Consider the following 24,114-nt stretch of genomic DNA (forward strand, 5'->3'; position numbering starts at 1 on the left):
TTCGATGTTTGATGAATGGTTCAATGTGGTGAAGCAAAATGCCGACATACAGATGCATTCGTGGTGCTTTTATATTCAAGCGTCGCATATTCCTGATCATAATGACACGATACGTTTTAAAAGTCTCACATACCGTCTTCTGTGCCGTCTTTTTTTCTAGGGCTTCCATCCGGTCCTGACAGCAGCAGATCGCCAGCTATAGATCGCCACATCAAGCACATTAAATGTATGATATTCTAACTCTCTGCACATATAGAATCCTTAGATTTATACATGATATCACATTCATGATGAAATGCATTAAAGTATGTCTGTTACAGATAAATCGGTAATTTTGTTTAAATAATGAATACTGCTTATGATTACACACATGGGGGTTACACAGTGGCGGAGCGTTAGCGCTGCTGTCTTGCAGGGTTGTCACGTTGCTGATATTCCCTGCCTGGAGTTTACATGTTTTCCTGCTGGGTTTCCTCCCAAAGATATGCAGATTTGGTTAGACTAAAATGACGCCAGTGTATGCGAGTGCTTGTATTCACCTTGCGATGAGCTGATGCCTTGTCCAGGGATTGTTTCTGCCTCGTGCCCAATGCTAGCTGAAATGGACAAATTGATGGATTTAATCATTAAACATCCTTTTCAGAGATATTGCGGTAAGGTGTCATCGGAATTTAATGGGTATTCCAGGCAATTCACAACACAGTGAAGCCGAACCTGTTCTCACCGTGATAATATCTCGCACTGCCACCTGGTGGATTCCTCCAGATTTATGCAAAGTATGCACGCAAGTATAAACACTACAACGATTGCGTAGCAGGAGCATCCGCTGCAGCATGCGTCGCGTGAAGTATAAATCCAGCCTTAGGGTTGAAACTATAAAAATAGGTATTTTTAACCACATCCATAATTTGCGGTTTTTCACAATTCGTCGGTGCTCTAGGAACTTCACCCTCGCGAATTTCAAGGGTGTACTGTAAACCATTACATACCATCCCATCCTTATGCTTTTTTTCCTTAAGGGGCAACAAAAATAAACCAACATCCCAAATCAGTAATTTGACAATTTATTTGCAGAAGAGAAAATACATGGCATCAAATCCATTTTACATTATTTGCATAGTTTGGGCACTTCCACCAGTAGTGCTCGAATTGTCCTTATTTAAAAGCTGTAACATTTTGTTCCCTGGCTTACGCCAGTAAAATGTATCCAGGCATTATTTGCATATCAGTCTATTGTTAGAAACATGTGAAGCCATTGTTCCTCTTTGCATGTATTATAAATAAACATTAAATATAACTATTTGAAAAGTAAAAATAAATCTGAAATACTTCCCTTAAATTACACTATTTAAATATAAAAATGTAAAAGCCAACAGTTTTCTGCCAAAAGTCGAAGCCCTTCTCCAGATACATTGATTAGGACAACCAGATCCCAATCCCACCCCCAATCCCCCCTCCTTCTGTTAGCTGGACAGGATGTCCTGTATGTACAACATGGCTAACCGTAAACTAAACAGGTTGCCACTTTGCCTGCAGCACTTTTTACCAAAGCGTCTAAAATACTGATCAACAACTTTAAGGTGCAAGCCAAAATTAATTCTGCATTTTATTTTCATGGGATTTCTTCCATTGGAAACTACATAGGCAGCAAGGCTTTAGCACATCAAATCCACAGGACATTTTTTTCTAGAACAGGTATCTCAGAGATCACAGCTTTCTAGCTCCTACTGTATAACCGTGCGCAACATTAGCCACATCGTGGTATTGGATAAATTAAAAACAGAGTTGTAGTATTAGGCAAAGCAAACTTAAGGCAGCTGTCCACATGAGACTTTCCACAATAATGGGAAAAAAGCCAAAAACAAACAAAAAATAATTTATACAATTAATTTGAGAAAATTCTAAGATATCTGAAATGCAGATAGAACTGAGCTTTAAATTCATCCATGAGAAGATCTCAAATAATGTAAAAGAAAGAAAACTATTAGATGTCAACATTGGGATACTAGTTACCTGAAAGTGTGCCACACCCAGTGGCCTTTAAACAGTTACTGCGTAGCATTGGCATTTTGATGTACAGGGTTAAATTTACATGAACATGGTAAAGTGTAGCATCCTTACTCTAGTCCATTTGTATTAAAAAGTGTAGCAGCAATGGGAGCTCAAATGTCAGGTTGCAGTTTATTTTCAAAAGAAAACACTTCAGTGGATCTTACAGTAAAAATTACACTCTCTACTACAAAAATGCATAGGCATTTGACCTGGACACTGCCCTTTTACATCAGAACTGTGCCTTTAGTACTATGGACATTCTTTTACCAGCCAAAGGAGCAAGAGTAAGAAGACAGACATAATAGGAAAGAATACAGGCAGAAGCATTGATGTTTAAAAACCATTGTCTTTCAAACAGTTGTGATCATTAATGTAACCAGACCAAAGCGGCATAAGAATGCTGGACCCTCATGCCACACCATTACCTCTTACTGAACTGCCATTTTAATTCTGAAACCTTCTATAATTCTAAGAATTACTTAATAAATATTGTTATAATAATCTATTAGGAACTTCTATATAAATATTAAAATCTCTGGGATTCTACACCCCTTATCTTTTTACATACAATATGTACTATTTTTTAATATAAAAAATACAGGCTAAAAGACTTTAGAAAGTTAAATGCAGAAACAGAAACTTTTAGTGGGCTGAGCCCTATGCTACATTTTTGTGTAGATGCTTACCTTCCACATACATAACTATTAAAAACATTGCAGCTTAGTGGATTCTTTGGATCAGAATATTTTATCAGCTGAAAAAAAAATGGACTACTCTTTCCATTATATATGTTAAAAAGAGACGTATTAACTATGAGGTAGCATGCACATTATTAGCGTATGTTGTAGGTCTAAACTACCAGAACCTGAAGTATGAAAATGCATGGGAAAAAGTGACAGATGCCAATTAATCTGTTGTCATTTGTGGTTTCCTCAAAGCATACCGCAAATCTTGTGAAGAAGGGTGCTCTTAATAAAATTAAAGGTAGGCTCAATGCCACACGAGGAGGCAGCTGCAATGTAAGTACAATTTAAAAATTTTGCAAGATGAATTCAGGAATCAAAATACACTGATGTTTAAAAATATTGCTCCACTGGTTTGTTTGCACAAAAGCAAAATGGCAGTGGTAATCTGAGGTCTGTGATGTTTAGAAGGTCCACTTTCAGTGCTGCAATGCTTTCTAAAAAGGCAAACATTATAGTCTTACAAAAATGGTCTTGAACAAGACACAAGGTGGACCATAATCTAAAATCAGAGTACTTTAAGCAGTTAACTATGATGGCTTTCTCTTTAAACATGACTGAAGCAAACATCTTGGAGATCTTCCTCCTATAGATCAAATCACGGTTGGCAAAATAACCTCTGCTCTTACACAAGAGTTCATTGGACTTTATGAAATTATTTTATCAAGATCAACACTGATATTTCCATTGGATGCACAAAGCAGAACTTTGAGCTGTCAGGATAGGCTTTGGCTCCCCCACACAACCTAAACAGTGAATAGTGGGTGGTGATGGATAATGGATTTCATATTAGCCCAATATTTACAAAACACTGTGGTGCTAAAGTTTATAGTACAATTTCATTACTTGCCAACAGTTACAATAAAATGGTCTTCACAGAAGACAATGTGTAAAGAACCCTTCTAAAACATATTTGTTCTAAAATTTTGTTCCAAAATTCACGGTTAGACTTAGTCTAAGGCCACAATCTGCGTTACAGTGAAGCTGCAGGATCAAACTTACTGCCATCCTGAAAAATTCAAGTCCTTATTCTGAAAATGGGATTACAGTTTTCTGCTCAGGGTTCAAGTTGTAACACAAAATTAATTTCATAAATTTATAACAGTCTGTAGTCAAAGTGGAGACATCTATCAAAATATATTGGAATACTATATCTATGAACCCACTAAAATTTCCATGATGTGTTCAAGCTCATTCAAGTCTCTACAACTAGAGTTTGTTGTGAAGGATGGACTGCAGGAGGGTAAATACTTCAAGAGCTCCTCACCAGCTGTAGTGGAAAAGGTCCGACCACTGAGAACAGATCCAAGAGATCCAGATTCTCTTTCATACACTGAGGTATCTATATCTAGGAAAAGATCATCCAGAGGAACATCATTCAGGTAACTAGAGCTCAGGACCTCAAAGTTGCCAAACACAGAGTCGCAGAGTTTATACCCATCAGCATAATTACCAGATCTGTCTGATTTGAAGACTAAAGTGTCTAGCTTCACAGCAGGGTTGCCTTTGGTTTCAGTTGTCACATTTTCAATTGAGCTAAGAGGTATCCTAGGTGGAACAGGACTTGAACTTCCATCAAGGACCACATCCAACTCCTTTAAAATGGACGAGATGGCAGAGGATAACGAAAAGTCTTCCTCAGAAGAAAGCATCATCCAATCATCCCCCTCACTAGAACTTAAAGGGTGGTTCTCCAAGGACAAGCGCTGAGGAGGCACTTCTCGATTGTTACTGGGTTCTACTACAGGTGGCACAGAATGGGCACCATTAATTGTACTAGAACCTGTAGTGGAATTAGAACAGTTTTCCGCTAGCACACCAACAGAGTTTTCTTGTCTTATTTCATCTTGGATTTGGCGCAAGGTATTGGCAATTAGTACACTCCTCCTTAAGCTGGGCTCTGCCATCATTTGACCACGGTGAAACTTGTCTAGAGAAATATTCAGTACAGACTGCCTTTGGTCCAAATACAAGCCTGTACCTTTCTGCATTACAGCTGTCTCAAGTAAGTCATCATCCGAGAGCTTCCGCTTTAATCCTTTACCAATCATTCTTTATCCTAAAAAAATAAATAAATAATCACTTAAATGAATTGAAAACATAAACAAGGTTAAACACAACGTCTAAAAATGCAAAATATTCAATCCAACTTTTCTGTAATCAAGTTTTCATAACAGTACATAGATTACAGATCAATAAGGCTCTATCTATATTTTATCTTTATACTCGCTCTGAGAAAATTGTATTGTTTAAATTGTTAGCAGCAGTTCAGCATGCCCCCTTAATTAAGAACAACATTCAAAAAATGCCAGCCAGGTTTAATGTTTCTGATGTTAAGCACAGTAGCCACTACAATAGACAGCTATTAAGAAGTAATGTACCACTGGAATAAATTATTTGCCTATTCCTCAATACCTAGTCAGGTTTAAGCAGGAAACAGTACTTAAAACGTGAAAAAAGAAAGCAAGTGCCTGCCAACATCTCTCACAAGTAGACCCATAACTCAGTCTGGGTAGAGAAAAACCATGTGTGCCATACACTTTTAGGTCATATTTCAAAGATACGGAGTACAAGTGCATTTTATATTCAGCCGATATCCGTCCATTAGCTGAAAATATTATTAGCAAAAACATCCTTTCCCAAGACATCTTTTTTTGAATTACATTACCAGGGATGTTGGGAAGTCAGTATGATGAGGGACTATTGCTAGACGATTCATAGGAACATACCAGAATTATTGTAGAAAATCAGGGTTACCAAACTAAGTTTTTGTAAAAAAAAAAAAAAAAGCGGTTATATGTAAATCAATGAACATGCATGGTTTTCTTTACACATTTATATTTATAAACAGAAAAGTGTGTACATGGCACTTATCTTGTAGAATTTCAGGACAAGTTTACTCTTTAAGCTAAAGCTAGGGGCCATCTCTCAGTTTCCTCTGCACACCTAAAAAGAATTTGAAATACGTTGTGATTTATATTCTGTACATTTCTGTTAGAGCAATGTACAGTTTCCTGGTCCTAGAAGCGGAAAAACTAAGTATTTTCCGCTTTTAAACCGCTTTACTCACATTGACTGCAGTCTTTACGCCGTGGTAGCCAAGTCCTTCACTGACCGGCACCGGCTTAGAAAATATCGCGATCACGAAGCCATTAGTTTATTAATATCTCGACAATGCAACCAAAATGCATGGACCACGAACATATACAAGTGTAATGCAGCCAAAGTTACAAACGAAGTTTTCGTTTGTAAAATACAGGCAAGTGGAGTTTAAAAGTATACGCTGCGCCTACGTGCATTTCAACGCCCACTCCCGTAGACCACTGGCAGTATTAGCAAAATAAGTGTTACAAGCCGCTGAAATGAGAATCGTCCAGAGTGATTCAAACGACACCGGAAGAAAACTCTTTGCATCGCGTAATTTCGATACACCGCTAGACACTCCCCTCCCCCAAACAGGAAAGCATTAGGGAAGAAAAAAAATCTTGCACCTAAATCACTCTCCAGCCGATCGAAGCAAACTTTATTTATTTATTTTTTTTTTTAAACGAGCCGTCGCCACTCCACGGAATCACAGATGAGCCGAAATAATTTCCGACAAAAAAAATGCACCCGATAAGTATAAGGACGTAGGGCCCAAATAACAATTCCTCCCCCCCGCTGAAAAGTGAAAAGAACACGGAGACAGAAACCCGGGAGGCTAGCGAAGATCAAATGCCACATCCACAACTTATAAAACATGGATTTAAACTATTGTTTACTTCAGATCGTAACCTTAATATTAAATGGTAAGTTGTTGGTGCCTCAATACGCAGGTTTTAATTGAAAAGTAATCAGTTTGATGTAGAAACTAAGTATACTTTAAGGACAGATCTACTACAGTATCACCGTTTCAATTTAACACGCACAACCACATCTAGTCGTGGCAGATAAATCAAGTTAAAACGTAACTAGACGAACTGAGCAAAAGTACATAAAAAAAATAATAAATCGCCTTACCGTTCGCTCATCCAGTAATGTAAGAGTTCCAAAGCGAGTGCAAAACTTTAGTTAAATACTATTAAACCGCGCAATAAGAAAATAATAACCACCTTCGTGTTTCCGTCATTGAAATAAATAACATTTAACATACGCGTTAAGCAAAATTGAAGTTAATCCCTTTCCCTGGGCAAAGCAAATGACGCCGCCTCTTTCCCGCCTGCAAATTTGAGCTACAATAGGTACCACCCACTCGCATGCGCAGATGGCCAAACGCGCAATGCATTACGGTAACTGTAGTTCTTCAAGCCATTACTAAAAATAAAGGTATTAGCAGAAGCAAGCTGTACTTAAAACAATATTCGGCGTAAACATAACTAATTCTTATTTTAATATAAGAAAATTTTTATACGTGCTACTGCATCTGTTTGTTAATCATGTGAACACAAATATTCAAGATATGCATTATGAATGTTTACTGACTGACTGACCTCTGTTTCTGATTCTCTTCTTAATATTCAGCATTGGCACATGGAGACTGTACTATACTACAAAGCTGCTACTCCTGCTCATAGGAAGTGACACAGTGAAAGTGTTAGCCTTGCAATACAGGGATGGAAAGATTTTGTCTTCATAGAGTGCACAGAACACGTACTTGTATATATTACTATACAAGGTTCTAAAACTTTTTAATCGGAGGACTCAGAAAAGAAAATTTGTACCATACTGGGACCCAATTAATGGGTAATAATGATAGTGCAGCTATAAACAGACAAATAACAATGACCTTATAATATAAAACCATGCATGCTTTTGTTTCATTTCAAGCATTTACCTTACATGAATAAAGTCAGTGTAAAGCAAATGTATTGTTAATAACACATTTAAATAATGCCTTTCCCATGCTGTTAATAAAACAATAATTATCATTCAAAACTGGAAGTAGATCCCTGAGGTACATCACTGCTAATGTAAATACTTTTGAGCAAGCTTTAGTAAAACTGAAAGAAATATATTCTTTGGCTGCAACACAACGATATGATGATTTCAGAAAAGAACATTCCAGAAATGAGTTCCATCCTTAACACAATATAATTTTATAAACGAGTTTGCAAATCCTTCAACATAATCCTAGTTTTCATTTAACAGTTTAATAAATGGAGAAAAAAGTGCATAAATTATTCATAAAAAAATTCACACACTATTAATTTATGGGTGAGAGGATACATTTTTAGTTGAACAATTAGGCAAACAGTCCAGTCTTTAAATGTTTAATGCTACCAACTGGCATTGTGCTGAAGCTATAGCTGGTCACTATCTTTTGAAATTGTATATTCTTACAGTTCTCAATGGTCCAAACATGTCCTTCACATTACAAAGTAGATTTAAAGTTTATTGACCCATTTTAAAATAGTGTTAGGAGAAGGAATTCTTCCTCCCCAAAGCACATTAAACTTGATGCAATTAACTTCTTTGCACCTCTGTTACAGATTCAAACTGTGCCAAATATGGACCAACCAGTTGTCCACACCAACCACGAAAACTGCTTTTAATTTTAATATACTCCACTGTCACTGCACTATATACATGCCCACCCTATTCAATCACTCTTCATAACACCCTGAAAATCATCACATTCTTGTGCCGCATTTTCATTTCAGTGCCGAGGTTAACTCACCACACAAGCTCGCGTGCGTCATCTGCCCACCCACCCTTTTTAATACATGCGTTTTATTAGAACAATCAAGACGAGAACAAGTCATTCAGTCAAACAAGACACACCAGTCCTGTCCACTTAACTCTACCAAAAAAAACATCAAATTGAGTTTTGAAACTCCCTAAAGTCCTACTGTCTACCACACTACTATTGCGGGTCTATTGTTCTCTATGTAAAGAAAAACTTCCTAATGTTTGTGCGAAGTTTACCCTTAAATTTTCAGCTGTGCTACCATTATCTTGATGAACTTATTTTAAAATAAGATCCTCGATCCACTGGACTTATTCGCTTCATAAATTTTAAACACTTCAATCATGTCTCCTCTTTTGCTGTAAACGCTCAGCTCTTTTAATTTTTCCTCATAACTCATCCCCTGTAGCCCTGAATCAGCCTAGTCGCTCTTCTCTGGAACTTTTCTAGTGCTGTTATGTCCTTTTTGTAGCCTGGAGACCAGAACTGCACCCAGGACTCTAGATGAGGCCTCACCAGTGTGTTATAAAGCTTGAGCAGAGCCTCCTGTGACTTGTACTCCACACATCAAGGCGCTATATAACATAACATTCTGCTAGCCTTCTTAATGGCTTCTGAACACTCTCTGGAAGCTGGTAAGTGTCGAGCCCACTAGGACTCCTAAATCCTTCTCAAGTGGTGTACTTTCAATTTTCAGACCTCCTATTGTGTATTCTAACCTAACATTTTTACCTCCTACATATAATACTTTGTTTACTTACTTAGTCATCTGCCACAAGTTTGCCCAACCTTTTATGCTTTCCAAGTCTGTATCTTTGCTTGTCAGTCATCTCAGTCAGACTGTTTCACTGGCTATGAGAGAGGAGATACGTTTCATGGGGAGTATTTATTATAATTTCATATGAAAGAAACAAAAGCTCTCTCTAATGCTGTTTTATGTACAGCTTGCTTCTGCCAAGACCTTTGTTTGTAGTAATGGCTTGAAGAACTACAGCTACTGTAATGCATTATGCATTTGGTCATCTGTGCATGCGAGTGGGTGGTACCTGTTGTAGTTCAAATTTGCAGGCAGTGTCATTTGCTTTGCCCAGGGAAAGAGATTAGCTTCTGTTTTTCTTAAGGTGTATGTTGAATTTGCCATGTTTTACTGTGTGACCAAGTATGTAAATGACATATGGTTAAATTATTTTTGTAATTAGTTTACGGCTGCAAACTTGTGCAAGGGCTCTGAAGCAGTATTCAGTGAAGAGCTTTACATAAGGAATCAATTGCTGTATACAGTAATGCTCAATATATTAAATATTTAATGATGCCTTGTGTCCTGTGTAGCATGCGCCGCACTGGGAGGACTGGGGGAGCAAGTGTGGACAGAATGTTACCTCCTCCGGGACACTAGATGGCAACCCCCCTGGGTTGCAGTGGTGCCTCAGACTCCTGTAGGGCTTCATGGGAGTTGGAGTTTGGTGCAGCCCTGTTGGGATCCGCAGGTGCCACCAGGGGGTGCTGAAGCAGGAGCTGCTGAGCCCTTATGGGCAGTCCTTCCACCACACCTGGAAGTGCTGCAGGAAATGAGTAATCAAGCACTTGGAGCACTTCCGGGTGCCTTATAAAAGGAGCCAACAGCCACTACTCCGGGGGGACGACGACAACGATGATAAGGGCTCGTTTATATTTCACGCTCAGAATGCGCATGCATCATGGCTGCCACGCATTTCCAGCGTTCATTTGATGCGTCCTCTGAGCAGGTCCTCAGAAATTAACGCAACGCGTGCACGAGTTGCAGTACCAGCAAAAAGTCGGGGGGCGCAGTGTGCTAAAAGTTGGAATGTGACATCAGAGTCTATTTACTACCTACATGTGTCAGAAAGCCTCTATGCGGATCCTACGGGATCAATGTGCGTGCTTCAATGTTTGATGAATGGTTCGATGTGGTGAAGCAAAATGCTGACATACAAATGCATTTGTGGTGCTTTTATATTCAAGCGTCACATATTCCCGATCGTAATGACACGATACATTTTAAAAGTCTTTTTTTTCTAAGGCTTCCTCCTGACCAGCAGCGGTAAACAGCAATAGATCACCACATAGAACACATTAAATGTATTTCGACCCATTTGTCCTTGTAAAAGGCTTCTAATTCTCTAAGATTTTTGGGCCATCTTGCATGCACTGCTTATTTGAGATCTACAATATCCACAGATCTTCAGTGATGTGGATTAATAGCCATCTTTAGATTGCCAACAGGCTACACGGAAAGCAATCCCGCTTTGCCTGTAAAGGGTCGCCAATGATGACAATGCTGATGCAATATATGGCAATTCCCTTTAATAAATCCATTCAGCCACATTCTACATGTGATGCAATTTAAAAAACAAACTTCAACTTCTTTTATCCAAACACATTTTAAAGAATAAAAGAAGCCTCATATACTGTTAATCAGCTGTATAAAATAAACCATGACAATCCTGAGAAACCACCGTCAAAGAAGACTTTTCACATTTCAGTTAAAAAAAAAAAAAGTGTTGTGGAGTTCACACTAAATACTGAGGTGCTAAAGAAAGGAATGAAACAGCAGATCAGCAACTAGAGCTGTGAAATAATTTAATAAAACGTTCTTAAGCTACATGTCCTCAAAAAGTTTAATTTTCCTTTTTTTTTTTTTAAAAAAAACATTTGTAAGTTTTTTTCACGTCCTCCGACATACTTTACCAGGTACATAAAGTATCTTGCATTGCACCTTCTTACTGTCTGATTTCAATTATTGTTCTCTGTACAGATATTGATGGTGTGCCTTATGAAATGTGGTATAGTGCAATCATAATATGACTTTAAAACGTCAAAAATAAATCCCATTTACTATAACATGGTAAATAATAATTGGTTCCAGAAATACCACATGGTGTGTAAGGTGCCTTTTTCTCCAGGCTGTCCAACTTGCTGTACTCCTTGGCTTCTCTCAGTTTAAGGCTGGGTCTGTTCAACAGACTGATGCCTCTTTCTCTGGATTGAATTCATAATACACTAGCTGTGTAAGCCCGTGCTGTATACGGCCCGGGGTCCTAGAAACTTATTGAAATCGTCAGGAAAAAAAAAAAAAACTGAAATGTAGAGATGTCAGATAATTGAAAGGAACTACTCTGGGCGTCTCTCTCCTCGGAGGTTTCGTGTTGCCGATGTGCTCACCTCGCTTGTGTATTAGCGGCTAAGCGACTGTCTTTCTGTGGACGTTTCGTTTTGCTGACGAAATATGCATAGCTTGTGTATTAGCAGCTAAGCAACTGTCTTTCTTCGGAGGTTTCCTTTTGCCGGCATGTTCGCCTCGCTTGTGTATTAGCGGCGGGAGAAAAAGTAAAAGGGATACCGTTTTGCCGATGTGCTTGCCACGCTTCTGTATTAGCCGCTAAGCGAGTGACGCATTCTTCAGAGGTTTCGCTTTGCTGATGTGTTGGCCTCGGAGGTGGAGTCCTTACCCCAACTCCACCTCTCACTTCTGGGCTGGACAGACACACACACTTCCACCAGTAGACGTTTATATATAAGATTATATTAAATATGTAGTACTTAATGATTAAATTGGTTTGTGTTTCTCCATCTGCTATTTAACAACGTTCAGTTGTACACTGTTTTCGGTTAACTGGGTGTTTTTAACAGTATTTGTCGTACGTCTTTGAATTCTACATCTTATTAATTTGATTGTTTGATCTTTTACTTGTACATTTTAGATACTGTACATTTTAGATTTTAATATTTTTATATTGCACTATGACCAAAGAGGAATGAAATTTTCTTTCATTGTAGGAAACTATGTATCATACAGTTGAGATGACAATAAAGACCTTGGCCTGGACTTACAGCCCATTGACATGGCAGGTCCAGTTCTCAAATCCAGCACTACAACTGGCCCACCCCAAGTAAGCAGTTGAACCTGCTCTGTCACTTTTTTGTAAATAAACAAGAAACCTGTTGTGACCCGTAGACTGATTTGGGATGAAGTGCAATATTGCACAAAAATACAAGTATGTTTCCCCTCATCTAAAATATCGTACTGCAAGTTATTAACAGCAACAGAAGATCATTTAATGCCCATTTTTACGGTTTAGCCAAGTTGGCCAGCATCTTTAATAAGGTCTTGGATACTCTTAACTATCTGAGGCATTTCAGCATCCATTCAGCTCAAGTCCTCCTCTCTGAGCCTTGCCATCATACCATCCTCCCACTCCTTCATCCATTCAATCTCTGCTCATACCATCTCAACATTCTACATCTCACCATACAAATCCTCACCTCCAACACCAGCACTAGCCCCTCTCTTAAAAAAGCTCCAACATTCTGCCTCGGACTTGCTTCACCTGGCTGCCATGACGATACTTGTAAACCAGTGGTCTCAAACTCTGGTCCTGGAGGGCCGCATTGCTGCAGGTTTTCATTCCAACCCTTTTCTTAATTTGTGACCTGTTGTTTTCTTCCCACTATAGTAAAGTTTTATAGCTTACTATTAGCTTAGTATTTCTTGAAAGGCACTATAAAAACTCCTTATTGCCTATGCATTAAAATAAAAATCTGGCAGTGCCTGAGCCTGATGGTACTGTATATTTTGAGTGGACAATAATTAAAAGGAATATGTTCTGTACTTTAAGTCAAGTTATTTTTTCTCAGTAATGTTATATACAGTGTTAATTGCCACATGAAATTGAGTGAAGCATAGTTTATAAAATACAATAATTAAATAAATAACTAGCCTTCTTCTTCTTTCGGCTGCTCCCGTCCTCTTTCACCACATCCATAAACCTTCGCTTAGGCCTTCCTCTTTTCCTCTTTCCTGGCAGCTCTATCCTTAGCATCCTTCTCCCAATATACTCAGCATCTCTCCTCTGCACATGTCCAAACCAACGCAATCTCGCCTCTCTGACTTTGTCTCCCAACCGTCCAACTTGAGCTGACCCTCTAATGTCCTCATTCCTAATCCTGTCCATCCTCGTCACACCCAATGCAAATCTTAGCATCTTTAACTCTGCCACCTCCAGCTCTGTCTCCTGCTTTCTGGTCAATGCCATCGTCTCCAACCCATAAAACATAGCTGGTCTCACTGCCGTCCTGTAGACCTTCCCTTTCACTCTTGCTGATATCCAACCGGACACTCTTCTCCACCCATTCCACCCTGCCTGCACTCTCTTTTTCACCTGTCTTCCACAATCCCCATTATTCTGTACTGCTGATCCCAAGTATTTAAACTCATCCACCTTCACCAACTCTACTCCTTGCATCCTCATCATTCCACTTACCTCCCTCTCATTTACACACTTGTATTCTGTCTTGTTCCTACTGACCTTCATTCCTCCTCTCTCTAGAGCATATCTCCGCCTCTCCAGGGTCTCCTCAACCTGCTCCCTACCCTCGCTACAGATCACAATGTCATCAGGAAACATCATAGTCCACGAGAACTCTTGTCTAGTCTCATCTGTCCATCACCATTCCAAATAAGAAAGGGCTCAGAGCCAATCCCTAATGTAATCCCACCTCCAACTTGAATACATCCGTTACTCCTACCGCAGACCTCACCACAGTCACACTTCCCTCGTACATATCCTGTACAGCTCTTACGTACTTCTCTGCCACTCCTGACTTCCTCATACAATACCACAGCTCCTCTCAAGGCACCGTCATATGCTTTCTCCAGGTCCACAAAGACGCAATGCAACTCCTTCTGGCCTTCTCTAAACTTCTCCATCAACATCGCATCTGTGGTGCTCTTTCTTGGCCTGAAACCATAGTGCTGCTCACTAACCATCACCTCACTTCTTAACCTAGCTTTCACTACTCTTTCCCATAACTCCATGCTGTGGCTCATTAATTTTATCCCCCTGTAGTAACTAGCCTGTTCTTTTGTTTTATAATGAAGCTAATGGGTACCAGGGTCCCAATGTGGAAAAAAAGCCTTAAAAATGAACTGAACACAAACACTTTAAACTAGCAAAGGTTTCGATTGAAGAAGCTGTCCATTTCACATTTCTGAGGCATGCTTGTGACAACAAAAGTAAACTGGAATTAATACAGTTTATCACAGATTCTTGGAACAATTTTCTCAAGGATACATCAGAGTGGGTGTCATGGGTGGACAACCCTCCATCAAAACACCTATATTCAGGTGATTATCCTACTTTTGCTTCTGCAACTTTGTTTATTCAACGGTTATGTTCTTCCATAGCTTCTAACAGATAGACATTCAAATCGTAGGACTATTTACTCCAAAACGGCACCTACTTTTCATGTATTACATTCTGTGTGATTTTACATAACCCATGGAGCGAGATTCACGCCGAGTCCCAGTGTGGCGGTGAAGAGTGTACAAGAGAGATTCTTTATATAATAATTAAAATGCACTGTATTTATAATAAAAAACAAAAACAACCTGCACTTTCCATGGTGTGTTGTGTGCATGCATAATAAAAAAAATGTAAAAAATGAAAACAAGGCAGAATGTACAATATAACAGTAAAAGAGTGAAATGCCATAAACCAATTAATGGATTTTATAGAGCATGCCGAGTTGCTCTTACTGAAGATATAATAAAAAAAAAGAACTGAGGACACCATTTTAGAGTGAGTAAACTCACTGACACCAATAAATTTGTAAATGCACATGGGAAGAAAGCGCAAACTCCATGCAGACCCTGGCGCTGTGGGGCAGGAATGACGGCACAGTTGCTACCATTCTGCCTATTCTAAAACATCTGCAAGTAAAACTAAATGTATCCCCAAAACATCTGTTCAATTTTGGTCACTTGATTGCATACTTCGTCTTTCACTCACTAAACCACAGAGGAACACACATGCATTACCATACCAGAAACAGTAGACAATTTCTCTGTGTAAAACCTAAATAAGCTTCTGTATCGTAAAAGAATAGGAGTAATTTTAAGTGTGACTTTTTTTTTTTTTTTTTTTTAAGTTATTGCCATCTATTTGTCTACGGAACAGAAACAGCAATTCACATCTGGGTATCAACAAGTACTGAGGGTAAAACAAAAAGTTCATACAATCTGAAAATGACACGGTAACCGCCAATGGATAGAACCGACGCAATACAACACATTCACGATGGCTTATGGGAGGTTCAAACACATACAGCACTGTGCTCTACTGTTAGTCTAGTTGAAGCCATGGTCAAATTAAAATGTACACTCCACTGCACGACTGCCCCAGTGCCAAAGTGAGATTTTTTTTGGGCAGAGGGGCTGAAACCTGAAATTTGCAGCAAAAGTTGGAGAATACTGTCAAAAACAGTCTTGTTGCTCCATGACAATTCTAACAGCTAAGCTGTCCCAATATCTCATCCAAATTCTTCTTAAAGGTAGTCAAGGTTTCCGCTTCACTACACAGTTTGAGCATAACATCCCTTGACTTAAATTCAACAGTTTTTATGATACAGAGGTTAGGAGCACACACTGATACAGCACATTGCCGCACCCACCACATGACAAACCACCTCAGGATCCCTGATTAGGACCCGAGTGCAGCCATGTGACAGGTGACACCTCAGCACCACACTAGTTCAGGTGGAATGGAACACTGAGTTTTTTTATGGTAGCTAGAGTGCCAATCCTGCCACCAACCCCCAAGTTTTCTCTGCAGGTTGGAGGGCCTACTTGCAGGACTGGATGCAGGTTAACGTCAAAGTGAACTTCATTGTCATCTCAGCCATACACAAGTATACAGATAGACGCAATTGCGAAGCTCAGGGTCCACAGTGTAACAACATGACGTTTAATAAATAAATTAAAAATAGAATTAAAATTTAAATTTAAAATTAAAACACAAAGACAAGACAAAAGAAGTAGCAGTAATATTGATTTGTAAGATACATAATATAAATAAATAATAGATATAGGTAACACAGAAATGATCAGTGAATGATAATAGTTGTTTAAGACGTGTAAACAATGACAGGTCAGAATGTTTCACAGCAGAAGGATATCAAGATTGTCAAAAGCCTTAAAGGTCAGTATCAGATTTTCAGTTCTTTTCTACATGCACACTCGTCTTTGCAGGACAGTGGCTCGCATGTATAAAAGTTCTGTTTTTAGTGGTGGTTGCAACCGTGTGTAAGATCCCAGGGGGCAGCATGGTGTTAAGGAGTCTAATAGCTTCGGGGTAAAAACTCTCCTGCAGCCTGGCAGATCTGGCTCTGATGCTGCAGTATCTTCTCTTGGATGGCAGAAGTGTGAAAAGTCCATGTGAGGGGTGCAAGGGGTCCTGCACAATGCTGCAGGCCTTGCGGACAATGCTTTTGTAAAATATGTCCTGTAGTGAAGGGAGAGGCACCCCAATAATATTCTCTGCTGTCTTCACTATCCTTTGCAGGCGCTTGCGGTTGGATATGTTGCAGTTGCCATACCAGACAGTGATGCAGCCGGTCAGAACACTCTCAATGGTGCCTCTGTAGAACATGGTGAAGATGGAAGGGGGAAGACTTGCTCGCTTCAGCCGCCTCAGGAAGTGTGGTCTCTGCTGGGCTTTCTTGATTAGTGATGGGGTGTTATGCATCCATGTAAGTTTCTCAGTTATATGCACACCGAGGAACTTGGTACTCTTAACAGTCTCCACATCTAAACCGTTGATGCTGAGTGGGATGTGGGCAGGATGTGATTTTCTGAAGTCCACAATTATCTCTTTTGTCTTGTCGACATTGAGAGGTAGATTGTTGTCTTCACACCATGCAGACAGCCGTTCCACCTCATCTCTGTATGCTGTTTCATCATCCCTGCTTATCAGTCCCAGCACCGTCGTATCATCCGCAAACTTGATGATGTGGTTGGTGTTGTGCGTGGCTGTGCAGTCGTGAGTCAGCAGGGTGAAGAGCAGTGGACTGAGCACGCAGCCCTGTGGCGCTCCAGTGCTCAATGTGATGTTGCTGGAAGTGTTGTAGCCCATCTGAACTGACTGGGGCCTCTCTGTCAAGAAGTCCAGGATCCAATTGCAGAGGGTGGTGTTCAGGCCCAACCTGCTCAGTTTTACAACCAGCTTTTGAGGGATGATTGTGTTGAAGGCAGAGCTAAAGTCAATGAATAGCATCCTGACATATGTGTCTTTTTTATCCAGATGTGTCAGGGAGAGGTGAAGGGCAGAGCATATGGCATCCTCAGTTGACTTGTTTGAGCGGTATGCAGAAGAGTGACTGAAGAGGGTCAAGGGAGGCAGGGAGATTAGTCTTTATGTGTGACATGACTAACCTTTCAAAGCATTTCATGATGATTGGCGTAAGTGCAACTGGTCGGTAGTCATTCAGGCATGTCACTGATGACTTCTTCGGCACTGGTATGATGGTGGTCGACTTGAAGCATGTTGGGACTGACGACAGGCTCAGAGATGTGTTGAAGATGTCTGTGAGGACACCAACCAGTTGACTGGCACATTCTTTGAGCACATGACCAGGTATGTTGTCAGGTCCTGCAGCCTTGCGTGGATTGACTCGGGATAGAGTCCTCTTCACGTCAGTTATGGAGTCATAACGTCATACCCAGGACAGAGCAATTGCAGGTAAAGGGCCTTGCTCAAGGGTCCAACGGAGTGGAATCACTTCTGGCATTTATGAGATTTGAACCAGCAATCTTCCGATTGCCACTAACATTTTAATTGCCTTTTTAAATGCTTCAGTGTATTACTTAGGCGATGAAAATGTCGTGTCAAGATACTCTCCTAAATTCTTTTCAGAGGTTGCGTCCTGCAACTCAGTGTCTCCCATCTTGTATTTATAATTGCTGTTCCTTTTGCCCATATGTTGCACATTGCACTTTTCTATATTAAACTTCACTTTTCCAGGTGTTTGCCCAGTTTTGAAGCTTGTCCAGGTCTTTTTGAAGTCTTTTTGCTTCTCCTCAGTGTCTGCCATCTGTGAATTTCACAAGTTTAGTCACTATACCAGAATCAACATCATTAATACAAATCAAAAAATGTAATGGTCCAAGGACAGACCTCTGAGGTACTCCACTGATCACCCTGCTCCGTGTATAGCATTCTTCTCTTATCTGTACCCTTTTTTTTTCCGGCTGGTTAACAAACTACAGATCCAGTTTTGTAGGTCACCTGTGATGCCTACAGCTTCTAGTTTCAGAATTAATCTTTGGTGTGGAACTGTATCAAATGCTTTTTGAAAGTCTAAGTAAAATATGTCATCACTATGCAGTGGCCACAGCTGCTGCTGCTTCTTCTTCTTCTTCTTTAGGCTGCTCCCGTTAGGGGTTGCTTCAGCGGATCATCTTTTTCCATCTCTTCTTGTCTTCTCCATCTTGATCTTTCGCACCCATCACCTGCATGTCCTCTCTCACCAAATCCATAAACCTTCTTTTAGGCCTTCCTCTTTTTCTCTTGCCTGGTAGCTCTATCCTTCACATCTTTTTCCCAATATACCCAGCATCTCTCCTCTGCACATATCCAAACCAATGCAATCTCGCCTCTCTGACTTTGTCTCCAGTGGAGGCGATTCAACAGTCAGACAGTCTGAATGTCTTCCACATCTCCTTTGCAGCAATGATTTAACACCAAGCAACTATGACATCTTTGTCCACTTAGAGGTTCTATGCAGTCTGATGATGCGGTTATGGAAGTGTTACGGACCGGGAATTCATAAGCTGCCAAAAAAGGTTCTTCTCCCAAGGAATAAAAAAAAAGTTAGTGGAATGATACAAGAAGTGTAAAATGGAGACTATGTGGAGAAGTGACAGAACTGTTATATTCATCTGCCCACAGTTAATGGTATTAAGGGGTAAGTCACATTTACTTTTAGATTCTCCCTCATAATAAACATCAAGAATTACATTTGGCAACAACTTTCCAGAGTGAATCCCCACCCCTGGCCCTGAAAGTGTGCAGCAGAGGTAGTCAGGCAGCACAGTGAAGCGCGCAGCCAGTCTCCTTTTAATTTGGCTAAATCTGACAAAAATGTTTAAAATGGGGAAAAACAAGCCAAACAACATGGATATGCTGTTTTGCAATAGGTGTGCAATCTCAAAATATACATCAATAACATTTAAGGTTTAATGTTTTTTTTTCCCCCACATTTAAACCATGGAATCTATTATCTCCATTGTAAAATGCACGAGTAGGCTAGAGTTTGTTTGTTTTTTTTAATTTATTAAATATGTTTCACTTTAGAAAACTGTTTCATGTGGCAAATTAACATATACAATGATTGAAATAACGGTGTCTGGAAAAATACTGAATGTATCATTTAAAAGGAATAAGGATTTATAGACTTCATAGAATTGCCCATGGTGACAGTTTACATAAATTCCTGACTGCACATGCATTACAAATACCAGGCTATCAATTTAATCTATTCTGTAGTACACATTCACTGCAAGACCAAGCGTATGTCACTTAACCATACATGAGGTTATTTGAACGGTTTACTGCGGCCAGTAGCTATAAACACCTATAAGCCAACCACTTTCCTGTGCTTAACAGCACTGGTATTATGACAAGAGTTAGGTGTTAGGGTTAGATGCATATCCTGGAGGGGCCACTGTAAATACACGTTTTTCACCCAGCCACTTTCATACTTAATAATCAATTATTTCTGTGGTACTTGTGTACTAAACGACTGGCAGTGAAACCTCGCCCATGGAGCCCAACACTAGAAAGGTTAAATAAGGTTTTCCCCTACCCATTCTATAATATTCCAATTTCTGTAAATTTCAATATTTTTTTTTATCCCAATAAATATGTTATGAATTCGTCAGAACACTTCTGTTATCCTTTGTCACGCTGTCCGTCCGTTTAGAAAACAAGCACCATCTCTGCTAATGGAAAACAATTTGTTTGCAGGGTGACATACTAGTTAAGGCTTTGGAGTTCAAACCCTGATGTTGTGGGTTCAAATCAAATCTTGCTACAGACACTGTGTGACTACAAGCAAGTCACTTCACCTGCCTTACTCCAATAGAAAGAAGAAAAAATGACAATAAATTGGATCTCAAATGTTGTACAGCGCCTTGAATAAAGGTGTCAGTCAAATAAGGATTTACACCTTTATTTTTAAGATTCAGAATCCTTTTTTCATCTTAGATAGATAGATAGATAGATAGATACTTTATTAATCCCAATGGGAAATTAAGCAAATCTTAAACAGCAGCCAAGCAATAATCCGGTGCATGGCCACCTACCTGATGACCAACTGACTAAAGAGGCCTGAAACTGTGGAGACACTCCATTTTCACGCTACAGTTTCTCAATTAGATGCCACTTCTTCCCATCAGTGAAATGCAATACTTAATTCAAGTGCTTGTTTAAGCATCCATTCTGCCACAACAGGAATGTTTAAAACATTTTTTTTTATAAAAGCAATATTTAAATATTAAGGGTTTGGGGTCTTAAAGAGCATTGCAATTAAGGGAAAAGAAGTTAGTTCTATTAGCAGGAGCAATAAGTTACTCGTTAAGACATTAGATGGGAAGAAAACCTGCGGTCACTGCAGGCCTACAAGATATCTGCAATTGTCACCCCTGTGTTATACTGTGAAGTACAAGTCGACAGGGTCACACTGTGACTGCGTGAGTCACAAAACTTGACAGCACACACACTGCAGAAACGTAGATTGACCTGCAATTTGTATGTCGCTTTGGACCGACGTATTTCCAGAATGCATTTTGTTTTACCCCCGTGTCCACAGAACAAAATTATAGACATGAAAAAGCAATCAATGCCGATTATGCGATATTCAGAAGTATGTTCATATGTCCAATTTCGCCAGCTTTCAATACTAACGTTGTAACACTACAAACGTCGACATGTTTCATTAATAATACCGCTTCTTTAATCGAAAAATACCTTCAGGTGCAAAGAACGGACAGACAGATAATTCCAAAAAGAAGAATTTTAACTGGAATAATACATCTGATTCGAAACCAAGCAATTATTCAAAACGGACGCCTCGGACATTAAAAAATAAAAATCAACAAATGCTGCGTTACACTTCAAACAGCAGACATCGCTAAAGTAGTTTATGACCGCTTTACACCAGCGAGTTTTGAAAACGTCAAAAAAAAAAATCGTCAACCTTAATGTGTAAATGTAAAAGAATAACACACTGCTGAAGTCTTAATAAACCCTGAAAACGAGACGCGCAGTTCAGAGCCCGTGGAACAGCACCTGCTGTACTGGATGTGGGGGAGGGATTTTGTTAGGTTTTTAGCAGCTACGTGTCAAATAATAAGGAAGGTCGGATCGCGACTTTTTCCAATAGCCACTATAAGTTTGCACTCACCAGTGTCTTCCTATTTAAGTTACAGAATATAAACTCCGCAGTGTGAGGCTAAAGTGCATTACATAATCGTATAGCTTCTAAGCTCCCTTGCGGGGAACAACACTGTTAAAAGTACAGCATTTGCAAAATTCTAAAGAAACCTATTCGTACTTACTTGGACGGTCTGGAAATTTTCACATCTGCACTTTAGTTGCATTCAAGGGCTACCGCGCGAAGACTGTGTTTTTAAACACTGCCAGTCTTGAAGCCACTTTCGTGTCCATCTTCCGGACCTTCAACATCTTACTCTATCCCGTGTTGTTTGCCATTCAGCTCAGCTTTGTGATTGCGACTTCAGCAAACAAGCTACGCCCTGCCTCCAAATGGGGCGGTTGCATCAGAGTCAACTTCTATTGGTCGCGATATCGCGAGTTTTTGCAATTCGCTATTACTATTGGCCAAAGTAGATGTCAGTTAACGATCAAGTAGCGACTGACGGACGAATATTTTTTATGACATTGAAAGTTCAACCAATAGCATAGCTGGTGTCTGTGGTTTTCCGTTCTTATTGGACAGCCACATACAGTACAAGGAACGCAAATGACAGTAGGGAGAACAAATAACGCCGGTCATGTTCACTAAATAGACGAGGATCCACCGCCCACTTCTCTCTCCACCCAGAAGTCCAAACAAGGCCATGAACAGAGTCGAAAGCCCATTGAAGGTGGGGTTATTGTGACGGCGGTGCGTGGGTGCTTTTAAAATTAGGAGTATATAAAAAGTATGTAGACAGGAAGCTAGGCAGCTGCAACGTCAAACTTTTTAACTTGAAAAAAAGGTTTATGTAGATTTTTATTTTTTTAGATGTTGGCTTATATAATAAAATAATATTAACAGACTAGTGGTGGTTCAAAATCAGGCTGTTATATTTATAATCCATCAAAGGATATTACTGAAAACGAGAATGACGCCTGTCAAGGTTATTTGAACGACCTACAGCTACAGATCTTGCTATGGTGGAAGCACGAGTTACCATTTGCGAGTGGCATCAGCTCTCACCCCCGAAAGCTGCTAAGTCGCCTGTTCCCTTTTGTCAAAAACCCCAACTGAATCCCAGTGTGATTTCAGAACATCCCAAGGCGCTTTTGCTATGATTATTTGTTTCCTAGATGATCAAAGAGAAACGTTCGAAGCTGCAACAATAAAAGTTGGGGATATAGCGTTCATGGTCCAGATTATTTCCTTTGACTACATTTTTGAGGATAGATAGATAGATAGATAGATAGATAGATAGTGAAGGCTAGGGACGCCAGTGAGCCCCAAACACAAACAAACAAAGACACTTCAGGGTTCAAAAAAAGACCTGTTTTATTATACAATACCTCAATATAAAGCACAAAAACACAGTTATCTTTCCTTCAATTCGCCTCTGCTCTCTCCACCACACTGTTCTCCTCCAGTTGAGTGTTGCCTTATTTCCTGCCTGCCTTTCTTCCTTCCTACCTCCCAACTTCGTCTCGCCTGAACAATTCCCAGCATTCCCTGACGGTTCCAGAATAGGTGCCGGTATTGAGATCCTCTGTCATCTAGCAACTGAGTGGAATAAATACCCCCCAGAGACAGTTCTTCTCTGTCCTTACCTTTTGTCCTGGCCAGGGAAGGTCCTAGAAATCTGTCCGTTTATATGCCTATGCATCTGCCTGGGGCATCACTCCCAGGTAAGAATTTTTTTCTTCCTGGTAGGGATGTCTGTCCATCCTCCCGAGAAGATCTTTTCAGGTCTGGCACCTTTCTCTTTCTTGGCCAGGATGTCTGTCTGTTCCTCTAGGACTGTGGTCGCCAGCTCCAGTCTACAGCCTGCAGGTTTTCATTCTAACCCTTTTCTTAATGAGTGACCTGTTTTTCCTGCTAATTACATTTTTTTGAACTAATTGTAATTGATTTGCTCTTGAAAACCCGGACCCCTTAATTGTTTCCTTTTTCTTAATTAGCAGCCAAACAATAATGAGTTACAAAATGAACCAAAACAGGACCAGCAAACTGTGACCATCATACAATATCTGAAAATAAAGAAAGATGAAGGTCTCAGGAATGTTGATCTGCTCAGGTCCACTAAACATTATAACAGTGCTCTTAGAAAGAGAAAATCAACAATTTCGGAAATGTCTGCTAATGCACCTCGAGAGCAGCAACAAGCCATGGAATTAAAGAACGAGTTTAATTAACGACAAGAATCGGCGCCTCATTAAGCAGCTGGTTGGAGTGAAATTGGTTGGAGTTTGAGGCCCTGACTTAGTTGGTCTTCTGTTGGCTCACTCAGTTCATATTCAATTTCTGTTTGGGTGCAGTTTAAGGAAAGAAATGAAGAAATTCAGGGGAACAAATCTTAAAAAAGCAATTCAATTAAAATGAATT

The 24,114-nt window shown here is 39.8% G+C and overlaps 1 protein-coding gene across 3 annotated transcripts; it reads right to left on the reverse strand.

The window, feature by feature from the left end:
* Positions 1–1,047: 1,047 nt before the first annotated feature.
* sertad3 (SERTA domain containing 3) lies at positions 1,048–23,418 on the reverse strand. Of its 3 annotated transcripts, none has more exons than XM_028796403.2 (2): positions 23,340–23,418; positions 1,048–4,854 (listed from the first exon to the last, which is right to left on the reverse strand). In XM_028796403.2, exon 2 carries the CDS (start codon positions 4,844–4,846, stop codon positions 3,950–3,952), a length of 897 nt encoding a protein of 298 aa, XP_028652236.1. In that variant the 5' UTR covers positions 4,847–4,854; positions 23,340–23,418; the 3' UTR covers positions 1,048–3,949. The 3 variants fall into 3 exon arrangements, with proteins under 3 accessions (XP_028652236.1, XP_028652221.1, XP_028652229.1); XM_028796388.2 differs by lacking the exon at positions 23,340–23,418 and adding an exon at positions 21,875–22,082; XM_028796396.2 differs by lacking the exon at positions 23,340–23,418 and adding an exon at positions 6,795–7,045.
* Positions 23,419–24,114: the final 696 nt, after the last annotated feature.

Source organism: Erpetoichthys calabaricus, chromosome 1 (assembly GCF_900747795.2).
Source record: "Erpetoichthys calabaricus chromosome 1, fErpCal1.3, whole genome shotgun sequence".
Lineage (NCBI taxonomy): Eukaryota > Metazoa > Chordata > Cladistia > Polypteriformes > Polypteridae > Erpetoichthys > Erpetoichthys calabaricus.